The sequence below is a fragment of the Spea bombifrons genome, chromosome 12 (genome assembly GCF_027358695.1).
Source record: "Spea bombifrons isolate aSpeBom1 chromosome 12, aSpeBom1.2.pri, whole genome shotgun sequence".
Taxonomy (NCBI): Eukaryota; Metazoa; Chordata; class Amphibia; order Anura; family Pelobatidae; genus Spea; species Spea bombifrons.
In genome coordinates, this window is record NC_071098.1 from 18,306,062 (window position 1) to 18,326,150 (window position 20,089).

The following is a 20,089-nucleotide window of genomic DNA, read 5'->3' on the forward strand; positions in this document are numbered from 1 at the left end:
AAACATTCACTCATTCATTCATTCTTAATCACGCATACTTGCTCATACAGCCCTCCCCCACCCCCTTACCAGAACTGCAGATCTCTCACTCGCAGACCTCTGCAGGGACCCTGCTGCTTCAGTCTGTGCCAATAACTTCTCTTGCCCCGTCCAGAGAGGAAGAAGCAACCGACGCAAGCAGCGGGGTCCCTGCAGAGGTCTGCAAGTGAGAAAGTCACGCGGCGTGCATTCATGTGACTCGGCCGATTATTTTCGGCCTTTTTTTATTTTTTATTTCTGCATTTTGCCGATAATGCCCTTTTCCGCCGATATATTTTGGCCAGCGATATATCGGTGCATCCCTAAAATTTGTTGAGTGTGCAGACTTTGTCAAAAACAATTAAAAAAAAAAAAAAAAAAAAATCAGAATTTCAGAGCAAACAAAAGTTAATACTGCATTTGCTCGATTATAAGACGACCCCCCAAAATCTGAATATTAATTTAGGAAAAAAAGAAAAAGGCTGAATATAAGATGACCCTATAGCGTAGACAACTTCTGCTGCAGCCGGGAGGAGGCGCGGTTAGCAGCGGGTGTTGTCTGCGTCCGTCTCGCAGACCTTCCCTGTTTCTGACAGCCGGGGAAAGTCTGCATCGCTGCGGGGGATCTGGATCTTAGTCTCATAGTCAGACCTATTTGAGGTCTGATTATAAGACGCCCCGATAATAAGACAAGGGGTATTTTTTCAGAGCAAATACGGTAATTGGCTACCCATGTTGCCCAAATTCTGTAACAACTGTAAAATGGGGACTTTCTAAATGGATCCTCAGACACTAGTGTCAACCATATAATAAAAATCAAACACCCTTTATAAAATATTATCAATACTGAGTACACCGACAGCCGTATGAATATTTATATAAAAATCTCCAATATGAGCCACACACACGATAAATGCCAGCAAGCGACTTTAGATCGTACAGAAATGAATGTTCCATAGTGCCACTGTGGCAATAAAATGAAATTGTAATCTGCTCGGCAATGTTGTACTTGAAAATTGTAATGCTTTGCTTATAGCATGAAGCAGAACATTTTAGCAGAAGCAAAAGGGACATGGAAATTGTTGCATACACTAACCCCCCCCACACTTTAGTTTAGTTTGGTGCATGCAACAATTCAAAAGTGAAAAGTGTACAGTATGAATTGTTATAAGGATACTTTGATAATTAAAGATTTCAACATTTTACCAATAAAGATTGTGTAATTGTTTAACCTTCACATGACTGCATCAAGTCCAGGAGTCCTTAGTATGTTATTTTTTTGTTTTGTTTAGTTTTTTTGCTAATTCCAACACTTTTACCTGCTAATATACCGAACCCTGTATTTGTTTATCTATATCACCAGTTAATATATTAGTTTCTATATTTGACAATCAAGCTTAGCACATTATTGGATAAAATAAACACATATGTAGATGAAAACTTGTTATAGCATATATATATATATATATATATATATATATATATATATATATATATATATATATATATATATATATATATATATATAGGGTCTAGATCAGGCATGTCCAAACTTTTTTCGAAGAGTGCCAGATTTGATGAAGTGAACATGTGCGAGGGCCGACCATTTTGCCTGACATTTTCTGAACCATTAAAATGAAATGCAAATTAACTATTTTATGCAAAGTTTATTGAAAACGGCATACCACATCTATCCCTTTCTCACTCTCCTTTTTCAGCAACCGCTCGGCACCCCTTGGGCCCCACTGACTGGCAGAACTCCAGGGCCCGGTCGCAGTCGCGACCCCGGTAGTTCCGCCACTGCCTACAATTTCTTCATCAGATGCCCTTGTGGCTGTGTGTGCCGGCGCAGGGAGAAGGAAAGCCCAAATCTAGCGACGTCCGAGATCGCAAGATTTGGGCTTTCCTTCTCCCTGCGCCGGCACACACAGCAACAAGGGCATCTGATGAAGAAATTGTGTAGGGGAGGGCAGGGGCGTACCTAGAGTATTTGGCACCCGGGGCGGATCCTGTATGTGGCACCCCCCCACACACACACTTTAAAACTACCTGGCCGAAACTGAATATGACCCCCCACACACACCATAAAAAAAAAATCTAACACTTTTATTTAAAGTAAGTAACACACCAAAATAGGACAAAACAATTAAATAACAATATATATATATATATATATATATATATATATATAATTGTTAACAGCAATCACATTCCTATCATGCCCAGGCATACCCAGATTCCAGGAGGCAGTCGCAGACTTGGCATGATAGGAGTATGATTGCCTTATCTACCCCTTCTCGCTCCCTTCTGCCCTATCTACCCCTTCTCACTCCCTTCTCCCTATCTACCCCTCCTAACTATCTACCCTCTCCCTCTTTGAAGTTCACTTACCTTTCAGGAGTCCTGCGGTGGGGGTGCAAGGCCTCTGTCTCCCAGCTCTGCCACTGTATGGAACAGTATAGAGTGATGGGAGTTATGATGTACTTTAGAGCATAATTATATAATGAAAAATACATTGGAAATGGTACAGCATAACACCCATCACTCTCACACATTTACCAATCCACACACATACACCAATCCACACACACATACCAATCCACACACACATACCAATCCACACACATACTAATCCACACGCATACCAATCCACACACATACACCAATCCACACACATACACCAATCCACACACATACACCAATCCACACACATACACCAATCCACACACACATACCAATCCACACACATACACCAATCCACACACATACACCAATCCACACACATACACCAATCCACACACATACACCAATCCACACACATACACCAATCCACACACATACACCAATCCACACACATACACCAATCCACACACACATACCAATCCACACACATACCAATCCACACGCATACCAATCCACACGCATACCAATCCACACACACACCAATCCACACATATACTAATCCACACACATACACCAATCCACACACATACACCAATCCACACATACCAATCCACACACATACACCAATCCACACACACATACCAATCCACACACACATACCAATCCACACACATACTAATCCACACACATACTAATCCACACACATACTAATCCACACATATATACCAATCCACACATATATACCAATCCACATCTACCAATCCACACACATACACCAATCCACACACATACACCAATCCACACATATACCAATCCACACACATACCAATCCACACACATACACCAATCCACACACATACACCAATCCACACACATACACATACCAATCCACACACATACACATACCAATCCACACACATACACATACCAATCCACACACATACACATACCAATCCACACACATACCAATCCACACACATACCAATCCACACACATACACATCCACACACATACCAATCCACACACACCAATCCACACACATACCAATCCACACACATACCAATCCACACATACCAATCCACACATACACCAATCCACACACACACCAATCCACACACATACACCAATCCACACACATACACCAATCCACACACATACACCAATCCACACATATACTAATCCACACACATACACCAATCCACACACATACACCAATCCACACATACCAATCCACACATACCAATCCACACACATACACCAAATACACACACATACACCAATCCACACACATACCAATCCACACACATACTAATCCACACATATATACCAATCCACATCTACCAATCCACACACATACACCAATCCACACACACATATCCACACATATACACCAATCCACACACATACACCAATCCACTCTCACTGTATGCTTTCCTACCTTTCCTCTTTTCTCCTTACAGCTCCTTTTCCTGCTCTTCGCTCCTCTTCTTCTTCAGTTCTTCTGTCTTCTTCCGAGGGCACGGGGTTCAGAGGGCACGGACAGCGGTGGGCGCGGCTTCAGTGTTGTGCGCCGGGATCTGACAACAAACCCCGGCGCACAACAGCTGTTGCCGCGCGGATCGCAAGGGAGCAGTATCGGAGGTCTTTACCGGACATCCGGCTCCCTTGAGTGATTTTAAGCCGGATGTCCGGTAAATACCTCCGATACTGCTCCCTTGCGATCCGCGCGGCAACAGCTGAAGCCGCGCCCACCGCTGTGTGGCTGTGTGTGCCGGCGCAGGGAGAAGGAAAGCCCAGATCTCGCGCTTTCCTTCTCCCTGCGCCGGCTGATGACGCCAAGTCCCGTGGCTCACTTGGGGGCCGCATCAGTCCGGAACGCGGGCCGCAATTGGCCCGCGGGCCGGACTTTGGACATGCCTGGTCTAGATCATTACCAAGGATGCCTTGTGTCAATGTAGATCTGTTTGAGGTTATATTAAGGAGTCCGCAATGCAGGAAAGCAACCACTCCATGAACACCACTAGACAGTGAGGTCAGAAACGGATAGCCCAGGGTCAGGGTCACAAAAATCAGCACGGTCAAACAAGGATAGCCAGGGTTAGGATCACAGAAATCAGCAAGGTCAAACAAGGATAGCCAGGGTAAGCAACAATAAATCACTAGACAATCTGCAAGCAGTGAAGGAGCTCAATATGGCACAACAACTGAGCACTGAGAATTTGATGGCGCTATATAAAAAAATAAATAATAAAATAATAAATGCCTTTATTCAGTGTTAACAAGGCAATTGCCAGCACGCAGTACTGGGGAGCACTGAAGGAGATTTCCGCATACTCCCTTAACTTTGGGCCAGTTAGAGGGAGATCTGTGATCTCCCCAACTGGCTGCTTCTCTGGTAGCGGGCCTGGTTAAGCACTCCTGGTGGTGCTCAATCCAGAATTAACAGATTACTAGGTAGCATAAAAATAAAAAAAACAAAAATACATTTTAAGATAACAGGCAAATGTTTGTGTTCAGGATTTACAATCTAACTGTAAGGGTGCCTGATCTGCACACTCTTATGTGACACCACATGATATAAAAATGGGAACCTAAGAGGAAAAACTAGAAATTTCATCTTGACAAACGACTTACATTTGGAGATCCCCTCAGATTATTTTATTTTTGTATAGTGTAACGTTTTTTTGTGTTACATTCTCGTGTATTTAACCCCTTAAGGACCGGGCTCATTTTTAATTTTGTACCCTGTGGGACCGAGGCTGTTTTGACACTTTTGTGGTGCTTGTGTTCAGCTGTAATTTTCTCCTCACCCATTTAGTGTACCCACATAAGTTATATATTGCTTTTTTCAGGACAAGATGGGCTTTCTTCAGATACCATTATTTTGATCGTATCATCTTATTTACTATAAAAAAAATTAAAAAAGCATGGTGAAAAATTGAAAAAAAACACATTTTATGACTTTGATTTGAAAAATCTTTTACTCACCTAAAAAAGCAAGTAAAAAAACTAGCTAAATAGATTCTACTACTTGTCCTGAGTTTAGAGATACCCATGTTTTTTTTGCTGTTTTTTGTAAGTTATAAGGCAATAAGTACAAGCAGCGTTTTATGATTTCCAAATCTTTTTTAACAAATCTGGTCAGTCTGCCTCCATCTCCTCTTTGGAACATTTTTGAAGCCGGTTAACTCAATTTAACCCATTCAAACCATATATTTTTGAAAACTAGACACCCCAGGGTATTCCAAATTGTACTTTAGTTATAGATATACAGGTTCTGGTATATGCCACTGTCAAACAACCCAATGTGTGTTCAGGAACATCTCCTGAGTGCAGTGATACCCGACATGCATGGGTTTGTCGGGTTGTTTCAGATTTAAAATGCCACATTTGGGAAGTGGCTTTTTTTCTCCATTTTGGTCAGTCTGTACCTATGCCCTATCTTTGAGCTAGGCCACTCCAATTTACCCCATCAGTTTTTTTATTTTTATATTAGACACCCCTTGGGTATTTGAAGTGCTTTTATTTTAACTCTTTGTTGAGATTTTTGAGAAATTTTAGCACTTGCTAAAAAATAATAAACTTTATTTTTTAATTTTATTTTATTTTTTTAATACTTTTTTTTATATTTTTTTACACATTTTGCTGGTACTGGATGGTTCATCTAGTGACATCACTGCATAATTATTTTTAAATGTTAGCACATTTTTTTTATTTTTATTTTTTGAATATTTTACTAATCACATAGTGATTAGAAAGCTGGGCTCCATTGACTTGCATGGTTGAATGCAGTACCTGTATTCAACCAGCAAGTGGAGCCAGTTCTCTAGAGGGTCTGGAGACCATCTAGCGAACTTTTCACCTTTATTGTTTTATTTCCCGGGCCGCCGCCATCTTGCCGATGGCGAAGATCACCGGCAGCTGCGGCTGTGCCCGCTCTCCGGAGCGGTCACAGCCCACCCAGAGGTAAGTGTTTGGTGTCGCTGGATGCCTCCTGATCGAGGCATTCCAGCGACACCATTAAAGTTTAGGAGGCGATCGTTGAATGCCTCGACATCGAGGCATTGCAGCAAGGCCGTTTAAGCGAAGAAAGTGATCCTTGATCACTTTCTAAGCTTATTTAATTTTTTGACGGTTCAGGACCGTCAAAGGTCGTTTAGTGACCTTCTTGTCATGACGGTCCTGAACCGGCAAAGGTCACGAAGGGGTTAAATCCTGATTAGTTGTTGAAAAAGACTACTGCCCCACCCAAGGACAGGTGTGACAAGGTATCCAGTTCATTAATTGGTTCTTCTGCGTATTCTCTTTGCACATTGGTCAATTTGTCCTAACACCAAATTTGAATTGTTATTTTATTGTCCTCTTAATTTTTAAAGTATAAAAGTCAGTGTTTCTACCCTCCAAATTATTTTACTGGTCATACCTATTAACCATGGTTTGGCTAGTAACAAAGCTTTCAGTTGTCCATAAAGCAGCAGCTTAATAACAGTAATCTTTTCACCCATTTTGCATTGGGTTTAGTGTAGAAGTATTAATTGTCTATTTACTAAAGATGCTATTATGTGGCTGAGTAGGATAGGAGTCGTGACCATTGGCATCTGTGCAGCATCAGTTTATAAATACAAGAGTGAGGGGAAAGGGATAAAGGCTAACTGACAGAATAAGAGAAACCAATATGTTAGATACAGAGGGCCCTGCTCTTAGGCTTATAAAAAAAGCTGACATAGAAACAGAATTTGACAGCAAATAAGAACCACTTAGCCCATTAACAAGCAATACAACTGTTCAGCCAAATTACCTGGTGTAACTGCTGCATCCAAGTTGAACTGTACTGTACTTTAGAGACTCAATTAGCTCCTGATTCATATCCTCATTGCTCAGGAGTACTGAATTGCGAATTACAAAAATAACTTTGTGTTCTTCACACCATGTGTTCAAAAACGTGTGAAATTCTTCCCAACTGTAGAACTCCATGTGTTCCAATCCATTTTTAGGAATCTCTTCACATAACTATAAAGTAGAATAGTTACATAGTTAATGTTTAGTTTTTTTTTTTTTTTTTTTTTTTTTTTAAAGCATATATGCCTGCTCAAGGTGTTTGGGGTACAACACAAAAAAGGGTTTGTGTCTCTTTAGGTAGAACATGTTTTCATCTACACATTTCCTAGCAATGGGTTAGTTCAATAAGATTGCTCTGCAAGTCCAGGATACAAACTTTATAGTTGAATATTGCAGGTAAATGGTGATCCTTCATCATAACATTACTTTTATGAGGGCAGGACATTTCAAATATTAGTATATGCTCCTGTCGTTGATGTGGCCAAATATATCTTCCTTTGCCCTTTCTCCACTTTCTTCATAGATCCCCATCTTTTCTCTGTAACTCACTTATTACTTTCTGTTCTCAGGTTACCTCCCCCTACAATCTGTAGGAGAGAAGGCAGGTTAGTTGAACACTTACTTCATGTCACCTTCCCTTGCCTCACATATCCTCTCCTCCTCTGACTCCCCTTTCCGTATCTACCCTCACCAGGGGCTGAGCCTAGAGTTAGTGTCTCTTGAGTGCGTACCCCTCCTCATGCAGATTACCTCCATCTTGTAATTTAGTAGGAATAAGATTTGGAATTTGTACACTCACTATCAGCAAAGGTCAGTTGGTAGCCAAGTCAACTGTTATGTAGACTAGAACATTGGAGCAGAACAGGACACACTCCTTCCCTAGAAGGAGGGGGAAAGGGTTCCCACTATGGCTACAAAGCAACACAGCAATGCCCGATAACACTCAAGGTCAAGTAAAAAGTAGCCAAACATCAGAAAGACAAGGGCTAACTGCTCAAAAAAAAAAAACACGCCTAAAAGGCATTTTGCCGACCCACAGTGGTTTTGTCTGGGGCAAATTTCAGAGCAGGAGGGGAGGCATATCAGAGCAGAGAGGTGATGCATGGGGAAGCGCAGAGGAGGTAGAAAGGGTTGGAGAGGATCAGATGGGAGGTGGTGGCCCAAGGGAGAGGGGTGCGAGTCAGAGTAGAAAGGAGTTGGAGGGTGCTGGTCAAAGCAGTGGAGAAGATGGGATGGAATAGAATGGGAGGTTGCGGTACAGAGCAGAGGGAAGTTGGAGGAACAGGTAAGAGCAGAGAGGAAAGCAAGTGTCTGGGAGGATAAGAGGAAGCAATAAAGGACACAAGATTAAGAAAAAATAGCAATGGCAATGAATAATACAACCCACATACCTGTTCAGAAACAGCAGATGGCATTTCATTTGCATGATGGGAATCCAGGGATGGTAAGTCATCAGGCACACTTCTTAATTCATGTGAACCATAAAGAATGACATGCAGGCAATCATCTAATGAAAGTGAACTCCCCATTTCTGTTACCAGGGTATAATGCAAAGACATGACATACGAAAAAATAGTTTTCTCTGCTTTCAGTCTCTTGTTGTCTTTTGTGCACCACAATTTTCTACTTGGATGCCAGGTGTCGAGGTAGTACTGAAAAGCCTCTGCAGGACATAGTGCCTTTAATTCATTCAGGTGCCGGTTGTACATTTTTAAAGAACGTGTATGGAGCAGAATATGCATAATTGTTTTAATTTGGGCCAGGGCAGCCTTCTGTATATTAGGCAATTTGCTCTCTAAAATTTGTATAACCAACAAAATGCAATGTCTTATTGTTGCATTGGGTAAAAGTGTACCCATGTTTAAGGAATCTGTTATTGCTGGGTGTACAGTGATATATTTGATCTGAGATTTCATTTTAGGTATACTTTGTAAGACAGACACAATTAAAAACCTCAGTACATCAGAATTGTTTTCCCTCGATATGCAGTAGGCACAAATCTTCCAGTCTGAGTTATCGTCTTCACAGGACACACTGTACAAGTTAAAGCCAGGTATTACACTAGTTAAAAGATCTATATACAGATGTTCAGGAAATTTCTGAGAAACCTCTTGCATCGGGGAAGACATAATAAAGATGTTTTTGACCAACACTGCATCTTCTACAAACACCAATTTTATTTTGGCAAGAGGGTCGGTAATAAAAAAGTTGTCTAATTCTGTAAGAACTTTGGAGTGATCTTTAATAGAACTAGAAGTGATACGTAAAAGCCTGGACAGATCAATGCGATCCAAAAACTTCCTTGAGATATCATTTGAGATTTGTGCAATACCCGCAAGGCTTAAAGACCTGCCTTTTTTCTTCTCTGGTTGAAGTGCCATACTTTGGAAATCCAAATAAAATGGTCAAACGTCTTCTATGGCTAGACTTTTCTTTGTTAAAATTCACAATGCCAATAACGTACACACAGCTTCTATAAAGAAAAAAGTAGTAAGTTAGAATATATGTGTTAGAGTAGATGTGTTCCTATCCAATAAGAAAAACTATCGCCATATAGAATACAAACACCAGTTAAATTATTTTAGTCTTATGTATCCCAACACATTGATAACAGTAGATACTCACATAATACATTCTCTAAATTATTAGGGAGATGCCTCTCCCCTTATTAACTAAGCATTTCTTAGGGCCAGCACAACCCATCTTGCATACAAGCTCAATGGGGGTTAGCCTTTCATTGTATATCATGAAGTCAATGAAACATCTGATGCAGTGAATAACTTCATATGCTTAACATGATCATAAAGACAGAGACAAATACTTGCATAAGACTACTACAGTAGTAACACTTTCATATCCAGAACTCTCTAACCTGACCAAAAATAGAATTACCTGGTACAGGAGATCACATCAAACACCAACAAACTCCAGTGATTTTTAACACATGCAAATTGGTATGAACTTTATTTTGTTATTGCAGTAAAACTCCTACAATATAAATCAATTTTCTTGTCATATCCTGTTTGGATTATTGCAACCCCCTACTAACCAGCCTCCAATCTCACACCGTTTACCACTCTAATCTATTGTGAACATTTCTGCCAGACTAATGTGTTTTACTCCCATCGCTCTTCATCTGCTGCACAACTGTGCTAGTCTCTCCATTGGCTCCCTATACTCTCCCTAACTAAACTTAAATATCTAACATAGAAACATAGAACTTGACAACAGATAAGAACCATTCTGCCCATCTAGGCTGTACCGTTTCTAGTGTTGAAACTTAGACCTTAATCAAGCCTTGGTCTTGCGTTGGCTGTATGGGTGTTAAGAGTAGGAATCAGGGTAAAATTACAAGACCGTGCTACATAAGATGTCAACACTGAACTAAAATGCAAGCACACAACGTGCTTTAAGTGTGACTGTATTTAGGACTATTCTGTTGCAGCTAAAGTAAAAAAAAAAAAAAAAAAAAAAAAAAAAATCTTATTTCCGACACCAGTTTGTAGGAATCAGGGGGCACGATCACCCTCCACCAGCTGATCATAATTATTGCATGAGGGTGAGGTTATTCCCTAAAAAACATTTTTATTTCGAGGAACAATATGAACACGGTCTATGGCATCAAATCATAAAGTACCACTCAGACAAACTTCTGTGCAAGGAGCTGAGCCGATCTCACATTTGGAAGAAAAAAAAAAGACACCACGGAAAGTTAAAGGGACCTCATCAGTGCATATGATGGCTGGAGTGTTCCTTTAACTTCCCAACCCCCTGCTAACTGAGGGTAGATATAACCCCTTAAGGACCAGGCTGTTTTTTTTTTTTTTTGTACCCTTTATGACAGGGCTCGACAAATCCCAGGCGCCAGGTCGACTCAGAATTTTGTCCTGGCGCTTAGGTGTTTGTCAGCCTGCGATCGCGGGGGCGCTGCTGCTGCTGTCTGCCCAGGAGTCTGGACAGACAGCACACCCACCCAGAGCCCGCTCCCGAGCCTGAGATCACTCCCACGGAGTGATTCTGTAGGCTGAAAGGCAGCTTCAGGAAAGGGGGTTGAGTGTTGATTGGACCTGTGGGGACCTGACTCAGCATCCCCCTGCTGCCCGATCGCTCAATGAGAGCGACAGTGCAGCGTTAACCCCTTCAATTTTAGGGGTTAATTCCTGTTTTGTACGGGGCTCTGCTGTTGGTGGCAGGCCAGCAACAGCAAAAACGAGCCCCCACAAGCCCTTTGATGACTCCTGTAGGCATGGAAGCCTACAGGAGTCATCAGAGACACACCCCCCCCTACAATGGCTGGTCTATAGACCAACAATTGCATCCCAGCTGCCAGAGGCAGCTTCAGGGACAGGGGGAGAGAGGGTTCTTCGTTCTCTACATGAGTGTGGAGACCAGCCCCAACACCCCCCTGCTGCCTGATCGCTCACTGAGAGCGACAGTGCAGCGTTAACCCCTTCAATGCTGCGATCGCAGAATTTTAGGGGTTAATTCCCATTTTGTAAGGGGCTCTGCTGCTGGGCTTCCAGGCAGACCAGCAACAGCAAAAACGAGCCCCCACAAGACCAACAATTGCGTCCCAGTGAGTGTGGAGACCAGCCCTAATCCTCCCCTGCTGCCAGATCGCTCCCTGAGAGCGACAGTGCAGCGTTAACCCCTTCAATTCCACAATTGTGTATGACACATTCGTGGCATTGCAGGGGTAAACATTTGCCCCCACAAGCTTGTGGGGGACTAAATATCAGTCAATGCTGTGCTCCAATGGAACATCAGCATTGAAAAAAAAAAAAAAAAAAAAAAAACCAGCACTAACCTGAAAGTCCATGGTGCTTCCAGGTCAAATGCTGTGAGTTTAGTAAGTGGGCTGATGATGATCAGATCACTCCTGACCAACTGTTAATTTAAAAAAAAATCCTGGCTCCTAACTTTTTTAGCTGACGCCTAGATTCACAACAAATTTGTCAAGCCCTGCTTTATGACCAAGGCTGTTTGACCAACTTTTGCAGTGCTTGTATTTACCCACAAGTTATATATTGGGGTTTTTTTCAGGACAAGAAGGGCTTTCTTCAGATACTATTTTGTTGATCATATCAGCTAATTTCCTATAAAATAAGTAATTAAAAAATATATAACTTGGAACTTTGACATCTGGTCCTACTGCCACATGTCCAAAGTTGGCCATCTTTGAAGCCGGCTAATTCAATTTACCCCATCAAACCATATATTTTTGAAAACTAGACAACCTAAGTTATTTTACCTCTTAACGTGAATTGACCCATAAAAATATATGGTTTGATGGAGTAAACTGAATTAGCCGGCTTCAAAGATGGCCCAATTAGGACATGGGGCAGTAGGACTACATGTAAAAGTTCCAAGTTAAAAAATGCGCACTTCCTAAATGTGGCGTTTTACCTCCCAAACAACGCGACAAACCCATGCATGGGGGCTATCACCGTACTCGGGAGATGTTGCCGAACACATATTGGGGTCTTGTTTGAAAGTGACGTATGTACCTGAAGAGCAAATTTTGACAAAGGGTGGAAGTAGAATTAGTGCATGGAAAGGGTTAAAGGGTAAAATATGGTTTGATGGGGTAAATAGCATTGGCCAGCTTCAAAGATATCCAAAATAGCACATGGGGCAGAATGACCAGCTTTGGGGAAAAAAATGGTTTTAAAATAGCAAAACGCCCAATAACTTGCAGGAAAAAGCAAAAAAAACATTGGATATTTCTAAACTCAGGACAAATAGTAGAATCTATTTAACAGGTTTTTTTTGGATGAGTAAATTATTTTTTTTTAATGGGAAATTAGATAATATGATCAAAAATGGTACCTGAGGAAAACCTTTCTTGTCCTGAAAAATACAACATATAACTTGTGTGGGTACACTAAATGAGTGAGGAGAAAATTACATCTAAACACAAGCACCTCAAAAGTGTTAAAACAGCCTCTGTCTGTACAAAAGGTAAAACACAGCCTGGTCCTTAAGGGGTTAAAATGCTGGTATTTTAACCCTTTCCATGCAATAATTCTACCACCAGCCTTTGCCAAAGTTTGCGGTGTAAATTTACCACTTAGTATAGGTCACTGTCAAACAGCACCCCAATATGCAACATCTCTTGAGTACGGTGATATCATCCATGCATGGGTTTGTCTGGGGCTAAAAGGACAAATTTTGGGAAGTGCACTTTATCCCCCATTTTGGTCAATCTGTGCCTATGCCCTATCTTTGAACCCAGCCACTCCAATTTACCCTTTTATTTACACCCCTTGGGTATTTCAAATGCTAATATTTTAACTCTTTCCATGTCAGGATACTTGGGAAGATCGAGCTCATATTTTAGCACTACTTTTAAATTTCCCTGCATAATTATTTTTAATTGTTACCTTAAAAAAATAATAATAATTACATTGTGATTAGAAAGCTGGGGACCATTGACTTGCATGGTTGAATGCACTACCAGAGTTCTCAGGAGGGTCTGGAGAGACCCTCTTGGAAACTTGTTTATTTATTTATTTTTTTAAAGGACGCTGCCATCTTGAGAGAGGCAAAATCTCTCACAGTGGTGGTTGTAACTGCTCTCCAGAGCGGTCACAGTGTGTCCTTGGTTGGGTGTTCGGTGTCGCTATCGAGGCGTTTCAGCAATGCCATTGAAGCATAGGAGGCGATTGTTGGGTGTATGGCGGACGTTGACACCCTGAGGAGGATCGATCTCTGTGTTGCTGAATGCCTCCACATAGAGGCATTACAGCAACACCGTTCAAGCAAAGAAAGCGACTGTAAAAGCTTGTTCAATACCATGACGTGCCGCTTTTGCATGACGTGCCTGGCCCGTCATTGGTTGTTAAGGGGTTAATCCCATGGGGTGGGAAAAGACAGGGAACAATTGTCTGCCCACATTGTTAACTGGCAATCATGGGGACCTGTTTAATCTGTTTTACTTCAATGTATTGGGGTGACTTCCAGGCAAGGATATGCAGGTTCACATTGAACTCACTAAATTCACTAATCCGCGAGTTGTTTTACAAGCGTTAGCATGCAAGGCTGCAGTGGAGAGGGGATCCTGCTAGAAAAATGCTTATGCAAAAGTCTCAGGACATTTACCGATTCCAAATTTGCATGCCAAGGGTAGTTGATCAAAAGAGAAAATGTTTAAATTAAATTTGAAACATTTGAACTAAACAGATGGCAACCTTCTTTAAACCACATTTTTCATTTTCGGTATGCCACATGCACCCGTAAACTGTGGCCGGCCAAATCTACTTCCCCCATATGCTTTTTGCATTTGAGCATGCAGTGTAATTTGCCTCTGTCCCTAGCAAGCACCTGCACTACTCTTTCAGTATGTGTAGTAACCCGTCTGTATGACAAACAGCCTCAAGTTCCTTACTGTTCAAACTGTTGCTGTGCTAAGCCCCCCCCCCCTGCTTAGAGCATTCAGAGCCAGTGATGTAGCAAATTGAATGTGGCTATATCATATGCAATGAAATGTCTTTAATTAAATTCTGCAGAATCCTCCATGTGCAAGGGTGGCACCATAAAAATTTGATGGGATCGCACAGCTAACATATGGATTAAAGTAGGATGCCTATGAACGTATGTCTTAACACCCTTTCTACCATCTTCCTTTAGCTCACCTTTCCTAATCCATCTCCTGCTATACTTGTGTGGCTGATCCATCCCAATCAACGGCACTTTTACCTCTTGTGTAATACATTCGAACTCCATCTGGATTGTAAACTCATTTATGAAGGGCCCTCATCAACTGTTTCTGTAAGTCAAATTGTTATGCTAGATACTACCTGTCATGTCCTGTCTACCCAATTTCACAGCCCTATGGAATATGATGGCGCTTTAAAAATAATAATAATAATAATGTACATGTGACGGCTGAAGTGTTACTTTAAGTAAAGAACCATGACGTGTAAGGGAGTTAGGATTAGCTGATTTTTGTTTAAAAAGGCTAAGGCGACACAAAGCGACAATCATGTTACTGTACACTAAGAAACAGGGTCACCTGGTCACACCAGCAGTTTATGTTGCGTGATTTGAATTTTTCCCTCTCCATGTACAGCTTAAAAGTTAGGCGTTTTAGATAACAGCACTTCCCAAGTGGTACTGATGTCTAAAAGGTTTCCTAACCGGCGCCTTTTTAACAAATTACATGATATGCCAATTATGTTCCCACATCCTGGTAGCCAACCAGGGTTGAATACGGTCTAAAACCAAAAAACAGGAAGCGCACACAGAATTATAATGAATAGGGCATTTTTGCTTTTAGTAATCACAGCAGTAGCTTTTCTGTGGAAGAAACTGCACACTTTTTAACAGGTGTGCATAGTTAATCTTAGCTTAACAAGAGGAAAAAAAAAACGAATTCTCTCGCTCTCCCTCAAAAAACTCACTACTACAGAAAACGAAACCGGGAAGTGTTAAAGGATACTGTCAGTTTAGTAGTAACGACTAAAATTAGCTGTGGGTCACTGCAAACCCTGAATTGCATATCAAGGTAAACTAGGACATGATCAACTAGTTTCAATGAGGCCTGCGTCGGTTTATGATTTTCAGCACGTTAGTTTACAAAACGCCAATACATACGTCAAGTAACACCAAAAGTAAAACATCTTCGGAGTAACAACATATCCTGAGTTAAATATACTTTTAAAACACTGTTCGTTAATAAATACCTTGCAACGCTTCAATTAACCCATTCGCCATACTCCATTGTGCTGCGCCTGCCACATACAGCGCCCAAATAGTTAAAGTCGCATTTGGTCACGTAGCGCGCATGCGCAGTGTTCCACCAGTTTCGCTGTACGGCAGCAAGTTTTCTGTTTTGCCAGAGGGATTGGAAATGACGTGTTTAAAGTGCGTCGTACTTTTCAAACGTTTAATCTAGGTACCTAGAGGCTCGTGTATTCCCCAAGCAACACGACACACTCGAATAGCTATATTAAATGGTACATTAATTAGCAATTTGAATTGATTCTATTGGGAGGATATGTTGATGATACTGTATACGATTAAGAACTGTAAAAAATTGCTATTGTCTCTGAAGTAGATTTACCGCTTATTTTATTAAGTACTACCCTTGAGGTGCACATAAGCTTTTTTTAAGAAAGTATTTCTCCCCCAAGCCCCCAAAACTTTTCAAAAGCAGCTTGTAGTCTCTTAATTACAAGATGCTTTTGCAGTGCCAGGAGCACTGTCTTTGTGCAGACAGTGAGAACATTGTGGAGCTGTTCCTACCTATATCCGTGGATGGAGTCTTGGGTAGATCCTCTCCGTCACCTGATCCCTTAGTGCTGGAGCAGTGGGAGATGATCGCTCTGCCATGATCCCATGTCAGCTCGTTGGTTGAAATGCAGCACCAGTGCCCACTGTAAATCTACTTATTCCAATTTGAAAATGCAATTTATGTTTGTGTGAAAACATTTTCATGTTTTTCTTTGTTTTTTTTTATTTTAACCATACAAAATAATGTCTTACATTTATGAATATGAAAAACAATAATTTGTGTGGGTTAACTAACTGAGAAAAAGGGACATTAGGTTGAACAGAGAAACAGCAAAAACTCAAAAATTGCTGTTGTCCTGTAGTGTAAACCAAAAGCCTTGGTCCTTAAGGGGTTAAAATGAATTTTCAGAAATATCGTGTTTTATTCTGTTATAAAACATATCTGGTTCTTATAACCTAGTTTTACATATCTCAAGTTCTGTAGATGAAGAAAGATTGTCACTGATCATTGATATTTTGTCCATAAATACTTTAGTGAACTGTATAATCATAACGAGGAAGGGATTAGCCTCCTTCAACAAGCAAGTCATCTTAGGGTCACTAATGATCAATAGGAGTTTTTGTTGAGTTAGAAAATGTAGTAATACTTTTAATGTTGACGCGGTACTTGCAGTCAAAAAGTATGTGTGTTGGTTCGTATATATTTTTATGGTCTACCCTTACTGTGACAGGGCCAAGTTAACTGGAGTTGCCCCAGACCCTGTCCCCAGGCTGAGGCAGACATTTTCGTGGAACTCTGTGTCGGGGTTGTCTGGGGGGGCAGTGTTTCGTTGTGTGAGGAGGGTGTTTTGGAAGTCTTTGTTGGGGATTCATGTGTAGTTTAGCCGGGTCATAGAGTGCGTCGGTGTCCTGTTTCTGATCCCATGACCCGGCAGTATTTTATAGGTTGTTTTTAAGTTATAGGCGGACTGAATGTGGCTGCAGCTCCAGCCCTTCAAAGGGACAATCATGTAACCTGGCTGGAGCTCTTAATCAGCCAGCACAGCAGTGTTTGCCCAGACGGCAGCCTCACTACGTAACACAGGCGGGGAAACCTTTAATCCCCTACGCATTGCCTGTGTACTCCCCGAGCTGATGGGATATGGGGTTGGGTTCTGTGTAGATTAACAACGTCTGATAAAGGAATGTTGATAGGATTAACCCCTTAATGATAAAGCCCGTACATGTACAGGCTCAAAATGCATTGTTTTCAATGGGTTTAGGGACCGCCAATTGTCCTTAAGGGGTTAAGGATCTATATAAGTTCTATGTGTTTATAATAAAAGTGGTTCTTGTTTTACTGCATGAAAGGTGGTCTGACTGATCCGTGGATAGCAGGAGCTATCCGTATGAGGGTACTGACTGGTGACTCCTCAGCCCTTAAACAGGGCTACCCAGCCTTGGGTACAGTGACCTTGTAACACTTATACCCTAAACAAGTGGAATGAGGGACACAATTCAAATAATTGCATAGTTGTCAGGGTTCCACCCTACGAGCCTAGACTATGTGATAATCATGACATTGTCATGTCTACCTGCATCTACTAGTGGCCACCTTTCTCTCTCAGCAGCACCCCTTTCTAATTACTTGGGACAGCTGAGCTATGTTACTTGAGTTTAGCCCTGCCATTATATACCTGCTCTGCCGGTCGCGGGAGACAAACCTTCAAAACAGCCGCTGAGCGGGATTGAAAGCAGCACCCAGGCCGCCTCCTCCCGGTGCCTAATGAAGTTAAGGGGGCCAGTCAGGGGCTTAACTAGACGCCTCAGGGCCCGGGTGCGAGAATCTGTTAAGGGCCTACCCCCACCCCCCCTCACCCCCCCAAAAAAACATGATTTTTACCCAACAATTTTTTTTCAACAAATTCAATTTACATATTGAATCATATCTGTAAAAAAATCAAAGAAAAAGGGGCGCATGTACAAAGGGTATAATCCAGGGGTGTCCAAGTTTTTTCTGCTGTGGGTTACTTCATCAGAATTGTATATGTGCGCGGGCCGCACTCATTTTTCACTGTGACAAAAAATATGGCCTTTAATAAAATATGCAGATTAAAATAAAGTAAAATGACACAAAACCTTTACTCTTCCTCTCACTGATTTCTGGGCCTAGAAAGTTTTGCGACTACAAATTCAGGATTCCCTAGATTTATTCTAGGGATGAACTAAAATTAAAATTCTGGACCAAAACATTCAGGGTTCACTTAGCCAAAACCGAAAATGACCCCCACCTTTAAAAATAATAATAAAAACTAACATTTTTAATAAAAGTACCGTATTTGCTCGATTATAAGACGACCCTGATTATAAGACGACCCCCCAAATCTTAATATTAATTTAGAAAAAAAAAGAAAAAGCCTGTATATAAGACGACCCTATAGGAAAAAAGTTTTACCAGTAAATGTTAATTCATTTAAACACTTTTTTTAATAAAAGCTATGCTTGAGAAAAATATTTTGGTTTTATTTCCTTCTATTTTCCAACCTGCCCCCCAGTTATGCACATCTGCCCCAGAAGTGCCTTATACCCCCTATATGCCACTGTGCCCCATGATATGCCTTTTAAACCTATATGCCACTCTGGCACTTAGAGGGTTAAAAGGCATATTATGGGGAAGAGTGGCATATAGGGAGGTTTAAGGCATTTCAGGAGGCAGAGTGGCATTAAAGGGGTTAAAAGGCATTTCACAGAGCACTCTGCCTCCAGAAATGCCTTACACCCCCCATTTAACACTCCCCCTCCCTCCTCCAAACTTACCGGTGCTTCTGAGTTGGGGGGGCGCATAACACAGGAGGGTCCAGGTCTCCTGCATCTGAGCCCCAGGTGCTTAGTCCGGGCAGCATGTAGAGCTCCACGCGAATCGCGTAGAGCTCTACACGCTGCCCGGACTAAGCACCGGGGACTCAGAAGCACCGGTAAATTGGAGGGGGCATAACACAGGAGGATGCAGGTCCCCTGCATCCTCCTGTGTTATGCCCCCCCCCCTCCAACTTACCGGTGCTTCTGAGTCCCCGGTGCTTAGTCCGGGCAGCGTGTAGAGCTCTACGCGATTGTATCGTGTAGAGCTCTATGCGATTGTATCGTGTAGAGCTCTACGCGATTGTATCGTGTAGAGCTCTACGCGATTGTATCGTGTAGAGCTCTACGCGATTGTATCGTGTAGAGCTCTACGCGATTGTATCGTGTAGAGCTCTACGCGATTGTATCGCGTAGAGCTCGACACGCAGCCCGGACTAAGCACCGGGGACTCAGATGCACCGGTAAGTTGGGTCGGGGGTTAACACAGGAGGATCCAGGTCCTCTGCATCGCTGCGGGGGATCTGGATCTTAGTCTCATAATCAGACCTATTTGAGGTCTGATTATAAGACGACCCTGATTATAAGACGAGGGGTATTTTTCAGAGCATTTGCTCTGGAAAAAACCTCGTCTTATAATCGAGCAAATACGGTAGGTAACACACAATTGGACAAAATTAGCAATATGACTTGGCATGATAGGAGTGTGATTGCTAACAGCAATCACACTCCTATCATACCCAGGCAACCAGTAAATGCT

At 41.8% G+C, this 20,089-nt stretch overlaps 1 protein-coding gene across 1 annotated transcript in view; it reads right to left on the reverse strand.

Moving 5' to 3' along the window:
- Positions 1-16,023, reverse strand: part of ZSWIM9 (zinc finger SWIM-type containing 9) — a gene marked incomplete at its 3' end in the record, with an annotated part of 28,658 nt that extends 12,635 nt beyond the window's left edge. Inside the window, exons 1-3 of the mRNA XM_053451504.1 lie at positions 15,945-16,023; positions 8,652-9,733; positions 7,220-7,431 (exon numbers count right to left, since the gene is read on the reverse strand). Of these exons, the coding sequence (XP_053307479.1) occupies positions 7,220-7,431; positions 8,652-9,641 (1,202 nt within the window). The remainder of the gene's footprint in view (positions 1-7,219; positions 7,432-8,651; positions 9,734-15,944) is intronic.
- Positions 16,024-20,089: the final 4,066 nt, after the last annotated feature.